The sequence below is a fragment of the Drosophila kikkawai genome, chromosome X, assembly GCF_030179895.1.
Source record: "Drosophila kikkawai strain 14028-0561.14 chromosome X, DkikHiC1v2, whole genome shotgun sequence".
Taxonomy (NCBI): domain Eukaryota; kingdom Metazoa; phylum Arthropoda; class Insecta; order Diptera; family Drosophilidae; genus Drosophila; species Drosophila kikkawai.
Genome location: NC_091733.1, coordinates 14,101,365 through 14,121,343, shown reverse-complemented (window position 1 = coordinate 14,121,343; position 19,979 = coordinate 14,101,365). Strand labels below are relative to the sequence as shown.

At 39.3% G+C, this 19,979-nt stretch overlaps 1 protein-coding gene across 1 annotated transcript; it reads left to right on the top strand.

Annotated features, from left to right (window-relative positions):
* The first annotated feature begins 5,882 nt into the window (after window positions 1–5,882).
* Hex-A (Hexokinase A) lies at window positions 5,883–8,512 on the top strand. The gene has a single exon (XM_017174769.3). The coding sequence runs from the start codon at window positions 6,094–6,096 to the stop codon at window positions 7,702–7,704; it is 1,611 nt and encodes a 536-aa protein (XP_017030258.1). The 5' UTR covers window positions 5,883–6,093; the 3' UTR covers window positions 7,705–8,512.
* Window positions 8,513–19,979: the final 11,467 nt, after the last annotated feature.

Here is a 19,979-nt window from a genome sequence, read left to right as displayed (position 1 = left end):
TAACAACAACAAATTGCGTTGTTAGAGGTGCACAAACATGTTACTATCGATACTATCGTTGAATTTAAACGCTTTTTAATATCGATATTGTAAGCTTGAAGGTAGAAAAAGTGGAAATGCCGACCATGCAAAAAGGTGGGAGACTTAGCTTAGTTTTCAAATTATGTGGAATAAATGTGCATATTTCTTGAAAATGTTGTACGTATTTAATTATATTTTATTCTATAATTTTATTTACCTCTTTTCTATCTTTGCTTTATTTATGTTTATAAACTTTGGTTGGTTTAATTATCGATGTATTCAAACAATCGAATATTTAAAATTTTAAGGCTAGTAATCCATCTGGCAGCCCTGCCAAGCGCGCGCTTCCGATTTTAAATTCAATATCAAGATCTACTTTCACGTGCTTTTCGGAGCGGCATCGCGCCACTTGCTTTGTTTTTTTTACGATTTTAATGACGCCGCCTAATCTGGCAGCAGCAGTTCACGGCCCCGCCATCGTCGCATGTGTCGGAAACGTGTTTCGGTTGTTTTTGCCCAAAAATCAAACCTTGCGATCGAAAATGAAAACGTTTCCAAGGCAAAATACATCTCTAGTTGTCCGATTTCTAGGCGTCTGGGTCTGGGCCTTTATCAGCGACTTGGAACCAGTTTTGTTCCCTTGCGTCTCGGCTTTGTTGTTATTTTTAGTTTTAAGATAAAAAGCAAACAAGTTTCGTGATGTGGATGATGATGATCACTTGCAATCTTTTTTTGAGGGCGGCGCCGCATTAACTGTTATACGATCGCGAGCGCCTTTGACCTTGACTGAAGTTTATTCGCTGCCCATTTCCCCCTCCCCCCATTGACCTTGCCCAACAACTCTCGTCGAGCGAGGGAAAAATTTCCAGAGGAACCCGTGCCCTCCCCTCGCAGAACCAGCCAACCGCTTCGAAGGCCAAACGAGCGGATTTTTAATGACAACCACAAGCGGCGCATTATAATAAATGGAATTCTCTCATTTATACTTATTTTAGTTTTTGCCATTTGTATTATTCTTCGAAATCTGCGTTGAGAGTTGAGTGATTTTTATTGTGATTTCCCCTTATTCTAATATTTTATAATAAGTCTTTTCCATAATTTAACTAAACAAGAAAATCAAAATTTAAAAGTTATATTTATCTATTTATAGTTATTTTTGTTAAGCTTAAGTATTTTTGTGTTTGTTATCAAATATCCAACTATTTTTAATACAAAAGACATATTTTATGACTATGTCTGTCGTTTTTGTTGTTACAATAATAATTCATTTGTATTTATTATAGTGGGATTTGTATAGGTGCGTAAGCATGTGCTTTTTTGTTTTTTGCTTTATTTTTGATATAGATTTTGTCGGTGAATTTCTACATTTTTTGTGGGGTTTTTGTCGCTACTTTTGCTTTTTTAATCTCTTTTGCCATTTCTATATGTGATTCTTGTCGTTATTTTCTCTGTCTGAATTTTTCCGCCTTTTTGTTTCATAGCGTCACGTGAAGTTATTTACAGTTGCCAAAAACGTATTATAATTAATGACTTTTGTTTATAAAACGAAGGCCGGCGGGACTTTTTGGTGGGCGTTTGATTTTCGCAGATTTTCACAAATTTTCCACGCGGTTTCGTGGGCTGCATTGACCTCTCAATACAAGAGCGGGAGAGCAAAAGAGAGAGCCAGCAGGCTACGTCATCATCATTGACGTCACAAAACAGAGTAGAGCCGAAGAATATCTTACGATAAAATGCTGTAAGAAGAAATCGATTATTTTGTATATACAAGCGAGCCATGAGCAAGCGCACACGGGCAAACCCCCACACATATATGTATTTACGCACACACATACACTCTGCGCCATCGTTGTGTGCGTGCCATGGGGCGAGCCCCCAAAACTGGATTCCCAAAAGCGGACTACAAAAAGTACGATACGCCGCAGCGCAGCAGCAGCGACGCCGACGGCAGCCAACGGGTATAACAGCTGAAGGTGACACGGGAGGACAGCGAGAGGACATAGTATAACGGTTTACGATGCCCACAACTTTGGCTGACGAAATCCAGAGGAATTCAAGGCGTGGTAGTAAAGGAAAGGAATGGAACGGTGCAAGTCCTGCTGAACAGCAACCGGAGCAACCTGCCTCTCTCCACCTTCTCACAGAACCCCAAACTGTGGAACCACTTAAATTTTTCATTTCAGAAATTCTGTTAACAGTGGGGAATTACAGAGGAGAACCTGATTTTTGCATCAGTAAGGGGAACTTCCTTGCAAATTTCATCATGCTGTAATATGATGCTTATTACTTCCCAAATTAAAATCTGTTTCGTTATTTTTTCCACAATATATTTATAAATGTAAGATCTCATTAATAAAATTAATTAATTTAAAGTCAATTACTCATTGTAAGCTCAATTTTGTTTATTCTCCAATACCTCAGGCCCTTAAACAAAGGTCTGCCAAAGTTCAATGGGTTTTGCTATTGTGTTTTTTATAATATCGGTAATTTTTGTCCCATAACCATTAAATATTCCTTTGTCTGTTTTAATTTTTTGTATTTGTATTTTTCCCAATCATTCACAAACGAAGTGTAGCTGCACTTGAAATATGATGCGTCGTGGCTCAGCTGTCATCCATTGCTCATTTTCCAAAACGCTGAATCATGGTGCCAATGCACCAATTGTGTGGTCTTATCACACACATGTATCAGATATGTATCCCAAAAAAAAAAAATATAAATATATATACCATCGAAAATATGCGATTACTATAGAAACCAGTTTGGTTTTTGGGAAATTCGCAGCCACTTAACACCTTTTTTTTATGCCTTTTATCGTTTCACAATTTCCAAAGAAACCAATATATCTTGCTTGCTTTTATTTAAAGTAATTTTATATGAGAATGAGCTTAAGTTTTAAGTAAAGTCAGATGGGCATTAGAGGTCTTAACGATCCATCACTGTTAAGTCTTGAAATCAATTGCCACGCCTTCATCCGGGCCCCCACATCTCAAGTGTCTTGGCCCCCGAAACACCTTGTTCTTCCTCCCTCGATGTTATTTCGCATTTTGATAAAGCAATTTCCGTGGCTGAAGATAACAAAGTCCAAGTGGAAAAGAAACAACAACGGCGACGGCAACTACTACCACTCCTAGGTCCCGTTTGCCATTATAATAATGTACTTGGAGTACTTTATACACCTTTGTCCGGGTGTCATGGGTTCAAAAAGTAGTTTGCAGTCAAAGAAATTTATTTATAGCCTCATTATTCATCCAATATTAAAGTGCTATATTTTATATCAGTCTCAGGAACTTTATTTCTAAAGGAATTAAACTTGAGTCATGATTTTAAGGGTCGAATGCAATATATCGGGTAATATAAGTCTCTTCCAGGGTATTTAAAGCTTCGATTTGAGGATCGGACTTAACTATCTGTATTTTTTTTGTTTGTATGTGGTTTGATTGTCGTCGGTGTGTGTGTTCCTGAGTAACGGAACGTGTAACCGAGCCAGATAAACAATTAATCAATTCTGTCGCACTGCAAAAACATACTCCTACACACAATACATATAGAAAGCGACACTCCCCGCCAGCAGAAAACTTCTTGAAGACTTCAAAAAGTCACTGAATTTTTAATGCACTTTGCACTTTGTGATTTTGGGGGCTTTATTTATTTTTGGAGCTTTATGGCCGACAACTGGCGTAAAAGCCTAATGGATTTTTTTTTTGCAAAATTATTTCGCAACACACGTGCGCCGCACTGAGAGTGGGAGTCAGTCACCCACCAGGCAGACAGAGCGGGAGAGGAAGTTGTCGTCGTTGAGTTGTAGTTGTAGTTGTTGCTTTGCCCCCAGACGTCATCGCCCTCTCACTATTTCCCCTTTCTGTCTGCCAAGGGGGCGTGTGAGTGAATGGAATAATCGTGTTTGTGTACAGGAGAGCCCAAGGCATTAGTGAAGCCTTAAAAAATATTAGGAATAAATAAATCCTTTGTTATTGAGCTCTTTTTTCATGAAATAATGATTACTATTGATGTATTCCTCATACCTTACTTTGCTTATTCTTTACTTATAAACTGACTGGAGTTAATCATTCTTGATCTAATATACTGTTTACTATTTCCATTGTTACACCTTCCTTATAATTATGTAATTATCATTATTTTATTTAATAAACATATGTACATACATTTTAACTGGTCAATACATTTCTAATATGTAAATATTACTATTATTATTTCCTCAGCTGTTAATGTCTGGTCTTGTATAACAGTTATGAGGCCACATAAATAAGATTGTATATATGTATGTATGTACACACATGTACATAGATATACACAAATGTACATGTGCACACTCACTTTTAGTTCGCTTTGAATGTTGTTGCTGCAATTGCGGACGAGCCTCTTTGGACAGAAAAAAAATATGGAAAAAAGACCAAAGACCAAAACCAGTATGCAAGAATGCTGCAGCCGAGTGAAATGGCAAATGCAATCTGCTTGCAAAAATACGAAAACCCAATAGGCAACAACAACAAAATTCCATTGAACTGGCCCCACCGGATGGCAGAGGGGGAGGGAAAGAGCGTAAGCTTCGAGCTCCATGGCACGTACACAGACACACACACACACACTCACCAATTGACTCACCAAAAGAGGGGGCGGGTATGAAAGGGGGGCGGGGCAGCTGACGAGCCCCACGGACATCCAAAGGCAAAGTAAAAAGAAACGAAAAAAAAGCGATAAACGGGAAAAAGCCAAGGCGAGGATGTTGACGCGTCGCCTGAATTCAAGAATTCCAACAAATGGAAATAGGCAAAGAGGAGCGATGGGTGAGGGGGAGGCAACAGCTAAGCAAACCAAACTCGTTCTCCCATTTGTTAAGTAAACTGAGCACGCCGCTTTTCAGCTGTACTGGAACTGTTATACTGATACCGCAAGAGAGCTGAACTCGCGAGCTCTGCTCAGGGCGTTATGGAGCGCCGGGCAGTGGGGGAAGTTCAGGGGTTCAAGGAACGAAGCCTACGCAGCCAATAGCACAGAAACCGGTTAGCATAACGACATTTTAATGCCCTAAACTGTAGCCATATTAAAACTTCAAAGGTACAATGGTATTACAATAAATTGCATATCTCTATCAAGAAATAAAAGAGGGCTAATTATTAATTAATTAAACAATAATATTTTCTTTATATACTCTAAGCCAAACGAGAACTTGTCATATAATCAAAACGTTTCTAGGGTATCTACCAAATTTGCTGACGACGGCGAACGAAAGCTCTCTCGCCATCGGAAGAGACTAGAGAGATTCGTCCGGCTGACAGGCCCTTGCGGTTCCGAGTTCATGTGTTGGGAATATACGATGTTCCACCATTGTTAAAGTTATAAAATTATAATAAAGTTTTTTGTAGCTTTAGGTCACATTTTTTTCCGCAAAAGAATGGTAAAATATATGAAAAAAAGTTGATGGCCTAAGATAGTAAACTAAAGTTAAACAAACAAATTAAAAGTAATTTACCATTATAATAATAATTATTTTTTTAATTCAATTAAATATATCATATCTTGGAAGATTGTGATTTCCATGGCGCATAAACTTGAGTTATTCACAGCGTTGCTCTCCCACTCGGTTCACTCTCTCTCTGTGGTTTGGTGCTCTGGGCCCAAAAACGGCGTAGATATACGCGCCATATCTCCAACTAGCCCGCCCCAATACTAATTTTCAGTTTTGACCTTCAAGGTTCCTTCACAACGCACACAGGCGCACGAGAGAAGCGTAGCGGTGCGGAGGGGGAGTGACTGGGAGAGAGAGCAGCGTCGCTGTCGCCGCCGGCGCTGACAGCGACGCAGCAGCGGCAGCGTAAAGTGAGCAGCTCGTGGCGAGTGAATTTAATTCCGTAAAAAACGTTTCGAGCGGCGGACGCGTACAGCGGACGAAAATAAAACGGAGAGCACAAAATCGGCGGCGTCGGACACACTGAAAACTGAAAACAGAAAACATAAAATAGAAAAGCACTCGACTCGACTTGCGAGCTGACCACCTTTTTTTTTGCCGTGTGAGAGTGTGAGAGCGATCGCGCCCAGGAGCCAAAGCCAATGGATCGGGAGCTGAACGGGGCCATGAGGAGCGTGTCCATAAATAGCGCCCAACAGAACGGTCACAGTCGCGATGAAACGGACCGGGTGGGCGTGGCGAACGGGGGGAATGTGAGTGCATCATGTGCAGCGGCAGCGGCAGCGCAGGCCACAAAAGCGACAAATGCAACGTCGGCAACGGGAACGGCGACGGCCACAAATGCAACGACAAATAGCCCGAGTGCACAGCAAATAGCACTCGCATCCGCAGCAGAGAAAAAGAAGATGGTGCACGAGTTATGTCAGCAGCTGCTGCTCTCGGACGAGCAGGTGCAGGAGCTGTGCTATCGCATCCTGCACGAGCTGCGGCGCGGCCTTGCCAAGGACACGCACCCGAAGGCCAATGTCAAGTGCTTCGTGACGTATGTGCAGGATCTGCCCAACGGCAATGAGCGCGGCAAGTTCCTGGCCCTGGACCTCGGCGGCACCAATTTCCGGGTGCTGCTCATCCACCTGCAGGAGAACAACGACTTCCAAATGGAGTCACGCATCTACGCCATCCCGCAGCACATCATGATCGGATCGGGGACGCAGCTCTTCGACCACATAGCCGAGTGCCTGTCCAACTTTATGGCCGAGCACAATGTGTACGCCGAGCGGCTGCCTCTCGGCTTCACCTTCTCCTTCCCCCTGCGCCAGTTGGGTCTGACCAAAGGCCTGCTGGAGACCTGGACCAAGGGTTTCAACTGTGCCGGCGTCGTTAACGAGGACGTGGTGCAGCTGCTAAAGGACGCCATCGCCCGGCGCGGCGATGTGCAGATCGATGTCTGCGCTATCCTCAATGACACCACCGGCACCCTAATGAGCTGCGCCTGGAAGAATCACAATTGCAAAATTGGCCTCATCGTCGGCACCGGCGCCAATGCCTGCTATATGGAGCGTGTCGAGGAGGCAGAGCTCTTTACCGCCGAGGATCCGCGCAAGAAGCACGTTCTAATCAACACGGAATGGGGAGCATTCGGCGATAATGGCGCCCTGGACTTTGTCCGCACCGAATTCGACAGGGATATCGATGTGCATAGCATTAATCCCGGCAAGCAGACCTTCGAGAAGATGATCTCTGGCATGTACATGGGAGAGCTGGTGCGCCTCGTTCTGGTCAAGATGACCCAGGCGGGCATCCTCTTCAACGGCCAGGACTCGGAGGTTCTCAACACCCGGGGCCTGTTCTTCACCAAGTATGTGAGCGAAATCGAAGCGGACGAGCCGGGCAACTTCACCAACTGCCGCCTGGTGCTCGAGGAGCTGGGCCTGACCAATGCCACCGATGGCGACTGCGCCAATGTTCGCTACATCTGCGAGTGCGTGTCCAAGCGGGCCGCCCACCTTGTCTCCGCCGGCATCGCCACGCTGATCAACAAGATGGACGAGCCGCATGTGACGGTGGGCGTTGATGGCAGTGTCTACCGCTTCCATCCCAAGTTCCATAACCTGATGGTGGAGAAGATCGCCACGCTAATAAAGCCGGGCATTACCTTCGACCTGATGCTTTCCGAGGACGGTTCTGGTCGCGGAGCAGCCCTGGTGGCGGCCGTGGCCTGTCGCGAGGACATACTCTATGCCAAGAAGTAGGAGCGGGATACGGCGGAGCCACGTAGCAGGAGCACGAGTAGGAGCGGCAGCCGCAGCACGAGTCCTAGGAGCAAAGGCCGAGGAGCAGAGGATGAGTGGAGAAATACCCAGCAGAAAACACCTAGTAAAGGGCCAGAGCAATTTCCACTGTGGCGTATGCGTAATAACAGTGGCACCTCGCTAACTCGCAAAGTGCCCTCCCCCCAAAAGAAGCTGCCAGAAAACGGAATCGAAAACCAAACACAAATCAAGCTAGCAATTGTATAAGACTCCTTTCCCCAAGCCCCCAACCAGCCACGAGATATAGCACCCTTCTTCGAGTTAACCAGTTCAGTTCAGTTACTACAAAAAGCTAAAAATTTAAAGGTAATTTGCGAGTTGGCGAGGCCGCACTGTAGGTTCCTTCGTTGGCCGCCGGCAGGGGGCGCCCGCCACGCCCACACATACACATCGCGGTCCCCCTGGCGGCGAGCAGCTTTAGTATTTTAATTAGGCAAAAAAACAAAAACAAGGTTTTTAAAGTAAAAAAAAAAAAAAAAAAAAACACAAACAACAGAAGAAAAGTAAAAGTAACAGAAACAGCAACAGAAAAATACCCACTAAGAGACAGAAGATTTGTTGCATTCTATCTCTTTCTCTCCTAGTTAAAACAAACAAGAAATATGCTTAATGATTATGGATCGATTTTCGATTTTTGTTGAAAATTTGTTATGCTATTATATATATATTTTACAAAAAAAAAAAAAACATAATATATACACATACACACGAGAAACATAATATACATGTTTACGTATATATAGTACAATTTGTGAAACGAATTTCTTTTTCGATTGAGACAAAAAAATTTCGCCCCTAAAAACACCCCCCGCCCCCAGAGATACTTAAGAGAAGGAAGAGAGGGAAGTAGGAGAGTTGGAGAGCTTGGAGAGAGCGAGAGGAAAATGAAACTGTTATACTACTGTGCTACAAGCATTCTAGCATATCCTGCAGGACAACACGGAAAGGAGAAACTGTAAAATCGCACATTGTTAAAGCAAAAAACAAAAAAACAAACAAAACAGGCCGCTAATGGGAAGAAAGGCAAGGAGATGAGCTCTAGGAAGATCAAACGGTGTCCTTTCTGTAATTGTAAATGTTTATATAGAACCTATTACGAAGCGTTATATGATAATACTTGCATACACATATATATTTACATATATATATATACTATATATATAAATATGATATATTTAGCCAACTATATTACAGATATACTTTTTTTTTTTAACGTATTGCTTGTGTCTTTGTTTAGTGAACTTGTTTGTTGTTAACATTTAAGCAGGTAAAACACTAAACAAAAGAGAAATTGTTGTTTTTTTTCTTTGTTGTGTTCTAGAGAAACGCACTTTGTGAGCTATTATTTATGTAATTGTACATTTGACCTAGTTTAGTGTTTAGTTCGTATCTTAGTTTCTAAATGTTGTCGAAGAAACCCGCAATACAAACCCCCACCCACCCCCCTGTCGAACCCACAGAACCCTTAATTATATTTAATTATTGTTTACGAACAACAACAACAACAACAACAACAAGAAACAATCGGAGTAAATGCGAAAAGGCATAAAATAAGCGAAAAGAAAAGCAAATAAAATTTGTTCTTAATTCAAAAACCTTTTGATTTTGTTATCCTTTTATTGGTATTTTCTTTATTTCTTTAGGTATTTTTGGTATGATTTCCGGGTAGTTTTTTTGCTGCTGGCCGGCATGCTCAGTCACTAAAATCAACAACAACAACAACATGAACAATTCGCAATCAAATGCAAAACGAAGACACGTTTTTTTGTCTATTTTTAATAAGCAAATAAATAAATGGATGGCTGGAAATATGTTATAAAGTATATAAGACAAAAAAACCCAACCAAAAGTCAAGCAAAAAGTGTTTCTATTTTTCAACAAGAGATTGTCAAAGCAAAAACAAAAAAAAACTTAGCCACTGTTAAAAGAAAAAAATAATTAAAAATCTCGTTATCAGAAAGAGCAAACAAAAAAGGAAAAGGAAAACTAAACTGAAAAAAAAAAAACAAAAAAAGTAAACACCCACAGAGAAAACCCTATCGAAGGCTTGGCGTAGACGAAGAATTTAATAAATAAAATAAACAACAAAAGGGAATGTTTGTCGACAGTGTGAAACAAATAAAAACGATTAAAACCAAAACAAAAAACGAATGAAAAAACAACTAAATATTCTTGTGGAATGTGTTCTTTTGGGAAAGTAATGAATGTTATTTATCGTTGAATTTATTTATTTTTTTTTGTTTGCTGCTGCTATTAATTAAATGCAGACTAAAATTATACATCATCAGGGGCAATAACAATCAGTCAGCTTAATTTTCTTATTTATATTGCTCAGAATGCGCCTGGTATACCCTACACAGGAGGGATTGATATGAGATAGATAGGTTTTTGATCACTTTAAATATATAACAAATAATATTTTCATAAACTTGTTATTATTTGACTGATTGGTTCTCAAAACTATTTAATATATATATTTTTTAAACTGTTGAATATTATTATGAATAATGAATAATATTGTAAATTTTTTATTGGTTAATATTTATATATTATTTTATGTATATATATTTGTATATATTTTTTTTAATTTTATTATTACTGCTTTTAATCTCCTTTAAAACGTAAAATTTCCTTTACACACTATTGCCTTGATTTTAGAATAATCATCAAATTTCCAGGGGTACTTCAAGGTAAGTAGTATCTTTGTAGACTTATTTTTTATAGTCCCCTTTAAATTGAATAATTTTCGGTTGAGTGTTCGCCTGACGCATTTGAATTGCGAAACTTAATTGAGCCATTGATCGATCGTAAATGCTTTGGATATTAGGCGGAGTGAAATGGAAACGTCAAAGTCTCGCTTACATTATTTATTCCATTTAAAAATATCCAAACAAAGCTCGAGTTCCGCGAAAATCGTTCATAGAATTCCAAATACAAATGCAATCTCTGTCTCGGACGCGATCACGTTTTTACTGCGGCGCAAACCCAATTTAAATATCTTGAATGCAAATTGCAATTTTAAAATGCTGAAAGCAATTTCCACTTGGGGTCTGCCGAGGGGGGGGGGAAATCACAAATTGGGGGAGATACCCATTGGGTATTAACCAGATTGAAAGTGATCGAAAGGGACATATTACAGATGCAGATGAGGTAATATTAGGGCTTTGAATATATTGTATTTAGATCTTGAAATAATGCTTATAAAATGTATTACTTTACAGTCGTTTAAATGCACTTGCAGTCACCTTAAACCTCCCCTAAGATGGGTGCTGCAACCGCACTTGCCCCCACTTGCCCCCACTTAACACTCGCTGCCCTCCACTGGCGTTAATCTAACACTTATTCCATCTAAACTTATCAGTACGGCACTACTTGTGGCTTATCAAGGGGGGCTCACGCCCTCTTCATAATGCCATCGAAATGCATCGTCAGTGATACGGATGACTTTCCTGGAACGCCCATTTATAACCTCTATCACCTCGAGGGGGTTTCAATTTCATTAGATTGCCTCCTTCTTCAGGGTTAAGAAAGTTCTCGCGAACCACGCTGCGTATGCGCAATATCGAAATCAGAAATATTACGTATACGTAAGTTTTAAGTAAGTATTTAACCTTCATTTCCTTTAAATTTATTTAACTTTGTCTTTAGAATATTTTATTTATATTAAATTGGCAAGCATGGAACCCCCAATCTGTTCCTTTTTTCACAAATTTATCAGAATATCGCGTATACGTCACCGTGTCCCCGAAGCATTGTGGGCGTTGACCACGCCCCAAAATAAAGCAAAAGTAACGGAAAGTAGCCTACGTCAGTCGCGGGAAACAAAAAAGATTTATCATTGAGCGCCTCGGGACGACAGAAATTGAACAACATTCTTTTCAACATTTTTAAGAGGTCTGACAGCTTTTTATTGTTGTTGTTTTTGTTGTCGTCGTCGAATTTTTGCGTTAATTTTGCGGCAATTTTACAAAATATGCTTTGAATTTTTCATTTCGCACCGCCATGCCACAAAATAAATATCGAAAACATTTCTTCTCAAATAGTTCTAATGCGCAAAAAGCGTGGCAAAGGGGAACGATGGTGGTGAAGGGGATCTAGAAAATAAAGAACAAAATACGCAATAATAAACTTAACAGAAGGTGGGTAGAGAAAAAGAGAGATGGAGAGAGGAAAACTGCCAGTTGAAGAGAGCGAAAATGGACTTTACTATATCTTCCACTAGCCCCCTCCCTTTTGCAATCGCATTTTTTGTTTTTTTTTTTTTTCGTTATGCAAATGCTAAATTGTAAACTGTAAAAAGCATTTCAAACGACAGCAGAATGCACTTTTCGAAAGTGTGAAATGTAAATGCAAAAGCGAGAAGCAAAAGCGAAAAGCGAGAGCAAAAAGCAACAATCATGTGAGTGCCAAGTATAGCAGCAAAAGCAAAAGGAGAACAACAATAACAATAATAATAACAACAATTGCGTCGCACTTGTATAATTCAATATTTAAATTTGCAATTTATTATGCATGATCTGTGGCTCTGTTAACTCTTGAATTTCATATAAATTAACAGAATAGCATCAGGCGAGGCGATCTAGCCACCTATTTGAGTAAGAAAAGGAGTTATTTCTTGATCAGCATCAACTATCGAGTCTATTTAGCCATGTCCGATAGAAACAAAATATTACTCAATTTTTTGTTTAGTTTTATCATTATTAAAAAATTTATTTTTTAATTTAATTTTTTTTTTAACTTTTAATTTGATATGCAAATCTTTTAACCTTATAAAAAAAAACATCTTGATTTAATAATAATAATAATTTAATAATTTAAAATTACCACACACATAATTCTTTCATATTTTTAAAGTTTTTTCAAAACCGATAATGAATAGTAAAAATGCAAGAGGTTTGCCTTCAATCGTTGCTTTGTGGCCATAGCTTTCACTTGCGGATATGGATATCAAACACAAGTCGAAATCTTAAAGCAGGTCGAGAGACTTAAACCAGTTTAGACATATTCAAGCCGCATATAATCACGGCAGTAATAACATCAAAATCAAATGACAGGAAGGAAAGACACAGCATTCGGAATTTCCAAGTGTTAGAAGGGGGCGGAAAATGGGCCGGGACCTGTTATCAGGATAAGGATACCCCGTGGTAAATCTATAAGAAATGCAAGCGTAAAAATTAAAAAAAAAAATTGTAAGAAATATAAACTAACCTTATAATTCACAATCAGTTTTAGCATTTAACTATAGTCTGCTACTTATGTTTGTGGATTTTTAAATTTGTTAAACTTATATTTAATGTATTTAAAAAATTATATTTGCCTGATTAAAACTATTACTAATCTTATAAATATAGTTCAACTTAAACTTTGCTTTGCAGATTCATTTCTTTTCTGGTTTTGACATTCGTTGACATTCTACTTCCCCCATAGACAAGCTCTATAATAGATATCAAATCTTATCGTTCGGCAGAGTGATAAAACCTTTGATTTCAAACTCGGTAGCTTGGACTTTATAATTGCAATATTTTATGACTTATGCCCAGATAGGAAGTATATATAGATTGCAAGCTAAGATGGGGCAAGAGTATGACTTTACAGATAAAATAAAAACAATGAGAAATTATATTGGGAAATATTGGATTTAAATGTAAGAAATTTAACTGTCATTCTTTATATAGGTATATATATTTTTTTTTAATAAATCAATCATTATTCTCCAGCGAATTGGGCACGGGGCTTCAATAATTTTTCTATAACACACAACCACAATCGACAATCATCCACAGATGGTTGCCGTCATTTCCTTCGGCGATCTTGTTTTATTGCTGTTGTTGCTTTCTGCGTATAATTACCGTTATTAGTTTATAACTCTTTTGTTTTTTTTGCTTTTATTTTACTGCGAAATTAGAGTGTTTGCCTGATTACTTTCCGTGCCCGGCTGGAACTTCATGCACATGTATATTTACTGCAAATAACTTTAATTACATATAAATTCAGAAACCGCAAATAACAAAGTAATTAAAAAAAAACCCCAACAATGAGTAATTAAAATGACAGGGAAAGTACAAAAAAAAAAAAAAACAGAACAATACTTGAATGCACTAAATTGGATGATATAATACGGGTAATTAAGATGAAGATTATGTGGGGTATCATCAATCTAGGGATTTAAACTGCTCTCATTACTCGCTTATATTTGGGATGACATTTCTAAGTTATAAACCCGTCTATATTCTTGATTCTTTAATTTACTTAAGAATAATGTCTCCCTAGGAACCATCTTAAATAACACATAAACTTTCTAGACTAAACATATAATGTTTGGTAAACATGATTAAATTACAAAACCAGAAAAACTCTTAGCGGAAATTGGAGCTGATCTGGCAAAACGATTTGTTGAAAACAAATTTATTGGTTTTGAAACCACTGCTAATATTCTCAGACTAAACAATAAATATTTAGCTTAATGATGTGTTTCAAGTGTCTGAGGAGGGGGCCAAGGTGGAACGGGAGCTGTAATAGGAACAACATCCCATCGGATCCGCATTTCAAGGGCCCCACAGTCTGGGCGAGGCTTTACTAGACCCCAAATAAATCCAGTACAGTAGCCTCCGGCGAGACCTTTTTCGATTGTCATGGCCAGTCCAGTCAATTGATGATGTAAGTGAATGATTGAATGAAAGTGCGACGACTCGGTGCCCAGTCCCCGGACCGTCTCTAATCGCTAAACGAGCCCAAATGCAAACCAATTGAGCGGGTCTCGGCGGAACGAACCGCCAGAAACTGCCTGAGGAGCCGCCGTTCTCGGGGTATTTTTGCCTCAACTAATGGAACGACTTTGGAAAAAGCGACGTCCATCTCGAAAGAATTGCTGGGCATACAAATTTATTTGATCCGGCGTACACTCGAGTCAATTTGCAGACGGGACAGGCACGAGACTTTGGTTAGCAGAGTTCTTCTTTTGAATTTGTTTATGCAGCAAAGTGATCTATTAATGGAAGAATTGATGAGTTGACGGTCCTCAGAGCAGATAAAAATGCGCAGATTCAAAGAGATTGCAATTGAAGGGGTTGCAAGTACCGTTAGCAGGAGAATTAACCTCTGGTTAAAATACTCGATGAATATTTTGCCCTGAGATGGGTCAAGATAATTGTCGTTGAGATATAGAAAGTAAATATATCTGGCTTACATGTGATATTCATATAAGTTTAATTAGACATTTAACTCGTGGTATTTAACCTCTGGTGAAATTGATCTACGGAAGTTAAGATTAAGAACGTATAATAAACATTGAATAACTATTTAAATATTATTTGAGAAAAAAGAAACCTTATTAAAGATATATTTAACCTCTGGTTAAGATTTTTCCATTAAACTTTATTGATTGTATATATATATATAATTGTATATTATCGTCACCAACAGTTACAAGATAAAAATAGAAATCTGTAGAACAGATTTAATAGAAAATGTCTAGTGGTAACCACTGATTAAGACGTTGCGGTTACATATAGTTAAACTTAAACCGCTTTAAAGATTGTATGTCATTTTCAGCTCGATATCCACAAATCCTGAAAACTATCACTCATCCATTTGAGATCGATCGATCCGTGCGAATTGTGGCCGCTTGAACGTGTGGGGTATAAATTAAACACCTTTCTGGGGCGCTATAAATAATAATAACAGCACAACAAAACACAACAAGAACAACAAATTGAAACAAAACAAAACAACAAATTGCAAATACCGGGTAAACGTAAACAACTGGCCAATTTGGGTGCAAATGGGACACACACAGCTCGGCTGATAACCACAAAATATGTCAGTGGAGACAACATGGAATAGATCACGTTTCTGCATTTCTCATACGGGCCAAGTGCACCCTACACCCCCTACAAGAGGGTATTTACACCTGCCCCAGACGCTTATGTAAGCAGTAGGGCCAGGAAAATAGCTGCGGTTTGCAAACCCCAACTGGGATCTCGGATATCTTGGATATTTCCAAGAATATCAAGTGCGATAATACAAGGAAGCCGTATGTACTTACATATTTACGATAAGGCAGAGTAAATATACTGAAGTTCATTGATTTATGATATTCTTACTTTGTAATTTTATGTTTTTAGAAGTAATAATTGAGTTAAAATAAGCTAAAATCGTGCCTAAAGAAATACAATACATTTTTAATTGTAAATCTTGGAATTCTTAGGTTTTCAGATTCTGTAACATACTTTTGGACAGCAGTTTAATTGATTTTAATTCCAATAAACTTACTGGGCCTTTTGGTGGAGTTAAAACAAATGCTAGGGTTTTAAAATCTCTTTAAAAAGTGTCTTAAAGTATAAAATAAATATGTGCATCTTTAAATTACGTTGGTGTAACATTTTGAAGCATACTTTTGGACAGTAATGTTAAAATACTCTATATTTCATACCCCTCGTAATGGAATTTCAAAACCCTTGATTGGTAAATATTCAATGACAACGTAGCTATGTTATTATGATTACAGGTGAGTAACCAGTCAGCTCTGACCGTTGGCTTTGATCTTTGTACACCGTCCCACCGACATAGAGAGTCCATCATTTCCATTCATTCATTTTGCCAACAAAACAAGTGCACTGGGCCCGACTCATTTAGCAACTATTCCAGCCAGGGCCAGGGGCCATATATGTATGCACATATATACTACGATAATTACCTGGAATATGTACAAACAGAAGCAAACAAAAACACAGTCGCAATTCGATCTCGATCTCGATCTCGAACTGGATCTGGGATCACTCGTTGTCTTCCGCTTCTCAATTGTCGTAAAACGCAGTTTGAGGGGATTGCATAAGAGATCGAGAGTTGGAAATCGAGAGATATGTATGGAGAATATATATTACGGAATGGGGGTCTTCAATTGATCGAGTGTACAGAGTGAAAAAAAGATGATACTCAACTGTAAAAGGTGTTATTTTTAATATTCTAGAAAAACGTAGATTGATCTTAAGGAATACAAATGTTCCAAGAAAATAGGCTCTGATAATTAATGCCAGATTGTTTTTCTCTGTGTAAATAATAACAGTATACACTCGGAACAACAAACATACTCTCGATAAGCACGGGTCAAGTGGCAAGGCAATCTACGGATTCAGCGGAATTGATGCCCCTCCGCGGCTTTCACACCTCGAAGCTGGCTTTTTTTTTTTTTTTTTGCTTTATTTGTTTACGATTATAAACAATAAACACATATATTTATGATCGGTCATATATGTAGAATAGAAACCCACGAAAAACTCGACAGTGGAATTTGTGTGCGAATTTGGCCCCATGTCAAGCACATTGGGAGTGTAATTAGAATCGTTGCCGAAACTCGAGTTGATAAGCAAACACCGCGGATCCCATAAACACCGGGATGGAAATGGATCTGAAGGGGGAGAAGCTAATACCCATTAATCAAAGCGATCGGGAAGGTGACTGGAAGGTGAAGGCAGGTCTACTAAATACGACTGAAAGATAAGCACGCCATTACCATGTATCCAACTATCTACTATATATAACTCAATCTTTCCTGTACTTTTATAATAAGCACTTTACTTGAGCTGATTAGATTAGATCTAGAGATCTCTGTGTGGGGCTTTATATATACATATAAGCATAAATTATACACCCAAGTTCAAGTTCTTTAGTGATCACTAAACTTAGTTCTGCTCACTTGACTGATAAGCGTCTAAATTCAAACTATAATGCTTCGCTCAACAAGTTATTCGTATCCCCCCCAATGAATGGAAAAACTCTAGCTAGTTTATTTATATTTTTATTGATTGGTCGCCGGTCCCTTTGATTAAAATTTACTATGTACTTAGTAAGTCTTAACTATAATAGGTCTTTGCTATGCGAGTTGGTTGATTCATATATTATAAGATTAGGTTCTGGGAGCTATGAATCATGAAATCTTACTTCTGGTTGATGAAATAATATATATAGAAAGATATATGGGGCATCTCTAGATTACCTAATTAACTTCAGCTGCACACCACCTGCTTGCTACGATTATCTTCATCAAATTCCAGATGATACACTATAGATCTACTCGTTCCTGGAATGTAGAGTTACTGGTTTCAACATATATTCAAGATCCCACGAACTGATAAAGTCAATTCAGCTCAATCGGCGTGATTCCCAAACGATTCCCAAATAGAATTCGACGAAAGTAAAAGTGCAAAAGCCACTCCAGCGATAATGCCCTCCAGAAACCTCCCGATAAGCACTCAACGCACCCGGACATGGGGCTATATATACATATACATATGCGTATTTAGTAATTAATTCATGTTTTCTAATCTTCCATCTATATATGTACATATATATGTATGTATGTAGGTATACATATAATATTCCGCACGAAAATCTGTCTATTTTGATTACTATTTTCGGCCCGAGATTGATAAGCCCAGGGAGGTGTCCAAATATTGGCAACGAAAATTCCTCCCGGGGGTTACTTATCATTATTACTGGTCTGGAATATAGGAACAAATCGGCGCTATTGCATAAATCAATCGATTGCCGAGAACTTTCCCTATAGCAAAGGAATTCGATTGGTTTTTTGATAAGCTTAACGCTCCAGACGCTGGCGAAAGTTCGGACTTCGGATGCTCCGTTGATATTTTTTACGGCCCGGCGAATGCAGTGCGTCGTACACCGTACTCCGGGAATGCGATCACCTCATCGATATCATATCGCCCGGGGGGATTTGAATAGCCTTGAGATCTCAAGTGTCTCGGCGGGGGTAAATTAGCCTATTGTGATCACATTCTTTGGCTTGATCGTAAAAACCAAAAGGAAATATATGATTCCTTTTTTCGTATTAATAAACTTATGATTAGTAATAAAAATTCAATTATGGAAGTATATATCTAATGTCTAGTGTTCTTACTAACTTAAAAATAAATAAATGGATCAAGGTTTAAGGGATTCTTAATTCTTACATTTTAAGATCAGCCTTTCCCTAGTTCCACCTAATCCCCCCCCCCCCACAAAATTTGTTAGCTTAGCGCTAACGGTAAAGCTCCATCTGATTGGCCAGCTGTTTGCGTGCGTGCGTGTGTGGGTTTGTTTGCGTGGAAAAGTTTAGTCCGCTGATGACAATCGATATCAATAACCAGAGCACTTAAAAAAGGGCCAGCGCCAGATAGAGATAGCATAATAATCTAATGGAGTATTTTGTTCTTTATGCTAGTGTGCGCGCACGTGTAGGTGTGTGTGTATATGTTTTTTTTCTAGTTGATGGTTAATCAATGGAACCTGCTTTGATATGCAATCAGCAGACATAACCTCAAAGGGCAGGCTCTCAAACACGCCCACGCAATGCGAAAGAGAACGTAGAAGAGAGTAAGAGAGAGTGAGAGATGGGAGGACAAACTGTGTCACTCCGGCACCCACATACATCCACCCACACGAATCCTCTCCCAACAACAAATAGCGTGGGAGTGGCAGCAAAAAGTTGATACTAAACCGGGACCGATTGTGTAATCTAATATAGTCTAGTGGTACTAGGGACTAATACTTATATATGCCGGCGTATGGTAATCAAGGCGAACTTATCAAAGTCGGGCGTACGAAATTGCTGCAAGACAAAGTCTGTAATTGTTGTTGTTTCCTCGCTTTTGCCGCCGCCTTCTCTTACTCTTCGATGTGTTCGTTCCGCGTTTCCATTGAATGCCCTTGAGTTTGTCCTTTTTCAGCAGCGAAGGCGGCAGTGACTGCGACAGCGGCGCCGGCAGAGGAAGGCAGCTTTGGCTGTTATATGCGGTGGCGGCGCATGTAAACTGGTTTTGGTATAACAGTTTTATCTATGAGAGAGGGCCCCAAAGAGAGAGAGAGAGAGAGAGAAATATAGGAGGCTCGTCACCGGCCTTTGCATGTATTGGTGTATCTATGAGAGAGACTCGGTTGGCGCAAGTGTCTGTGCGAGTGCTGCACGTGTTACCAAAACGGACGAAATATGTACAATGAACACCATGACCCACCCACCACGTGAACCGATGGCCAATTCCCCGATGATGATGCAAGTGGGTCTCTAAATGTCTAATTATAGCCAGCCGGAATCGAGCGCCTGCGCAATGTCCTGCCGAAAGGTTAACTTAAGGTGAAATGGCCACAGGTTGCTGCCCACGCACCCACACACACACACACACTCACAAGCCACTACACGTGCTTGCCTGGACCTTACATAA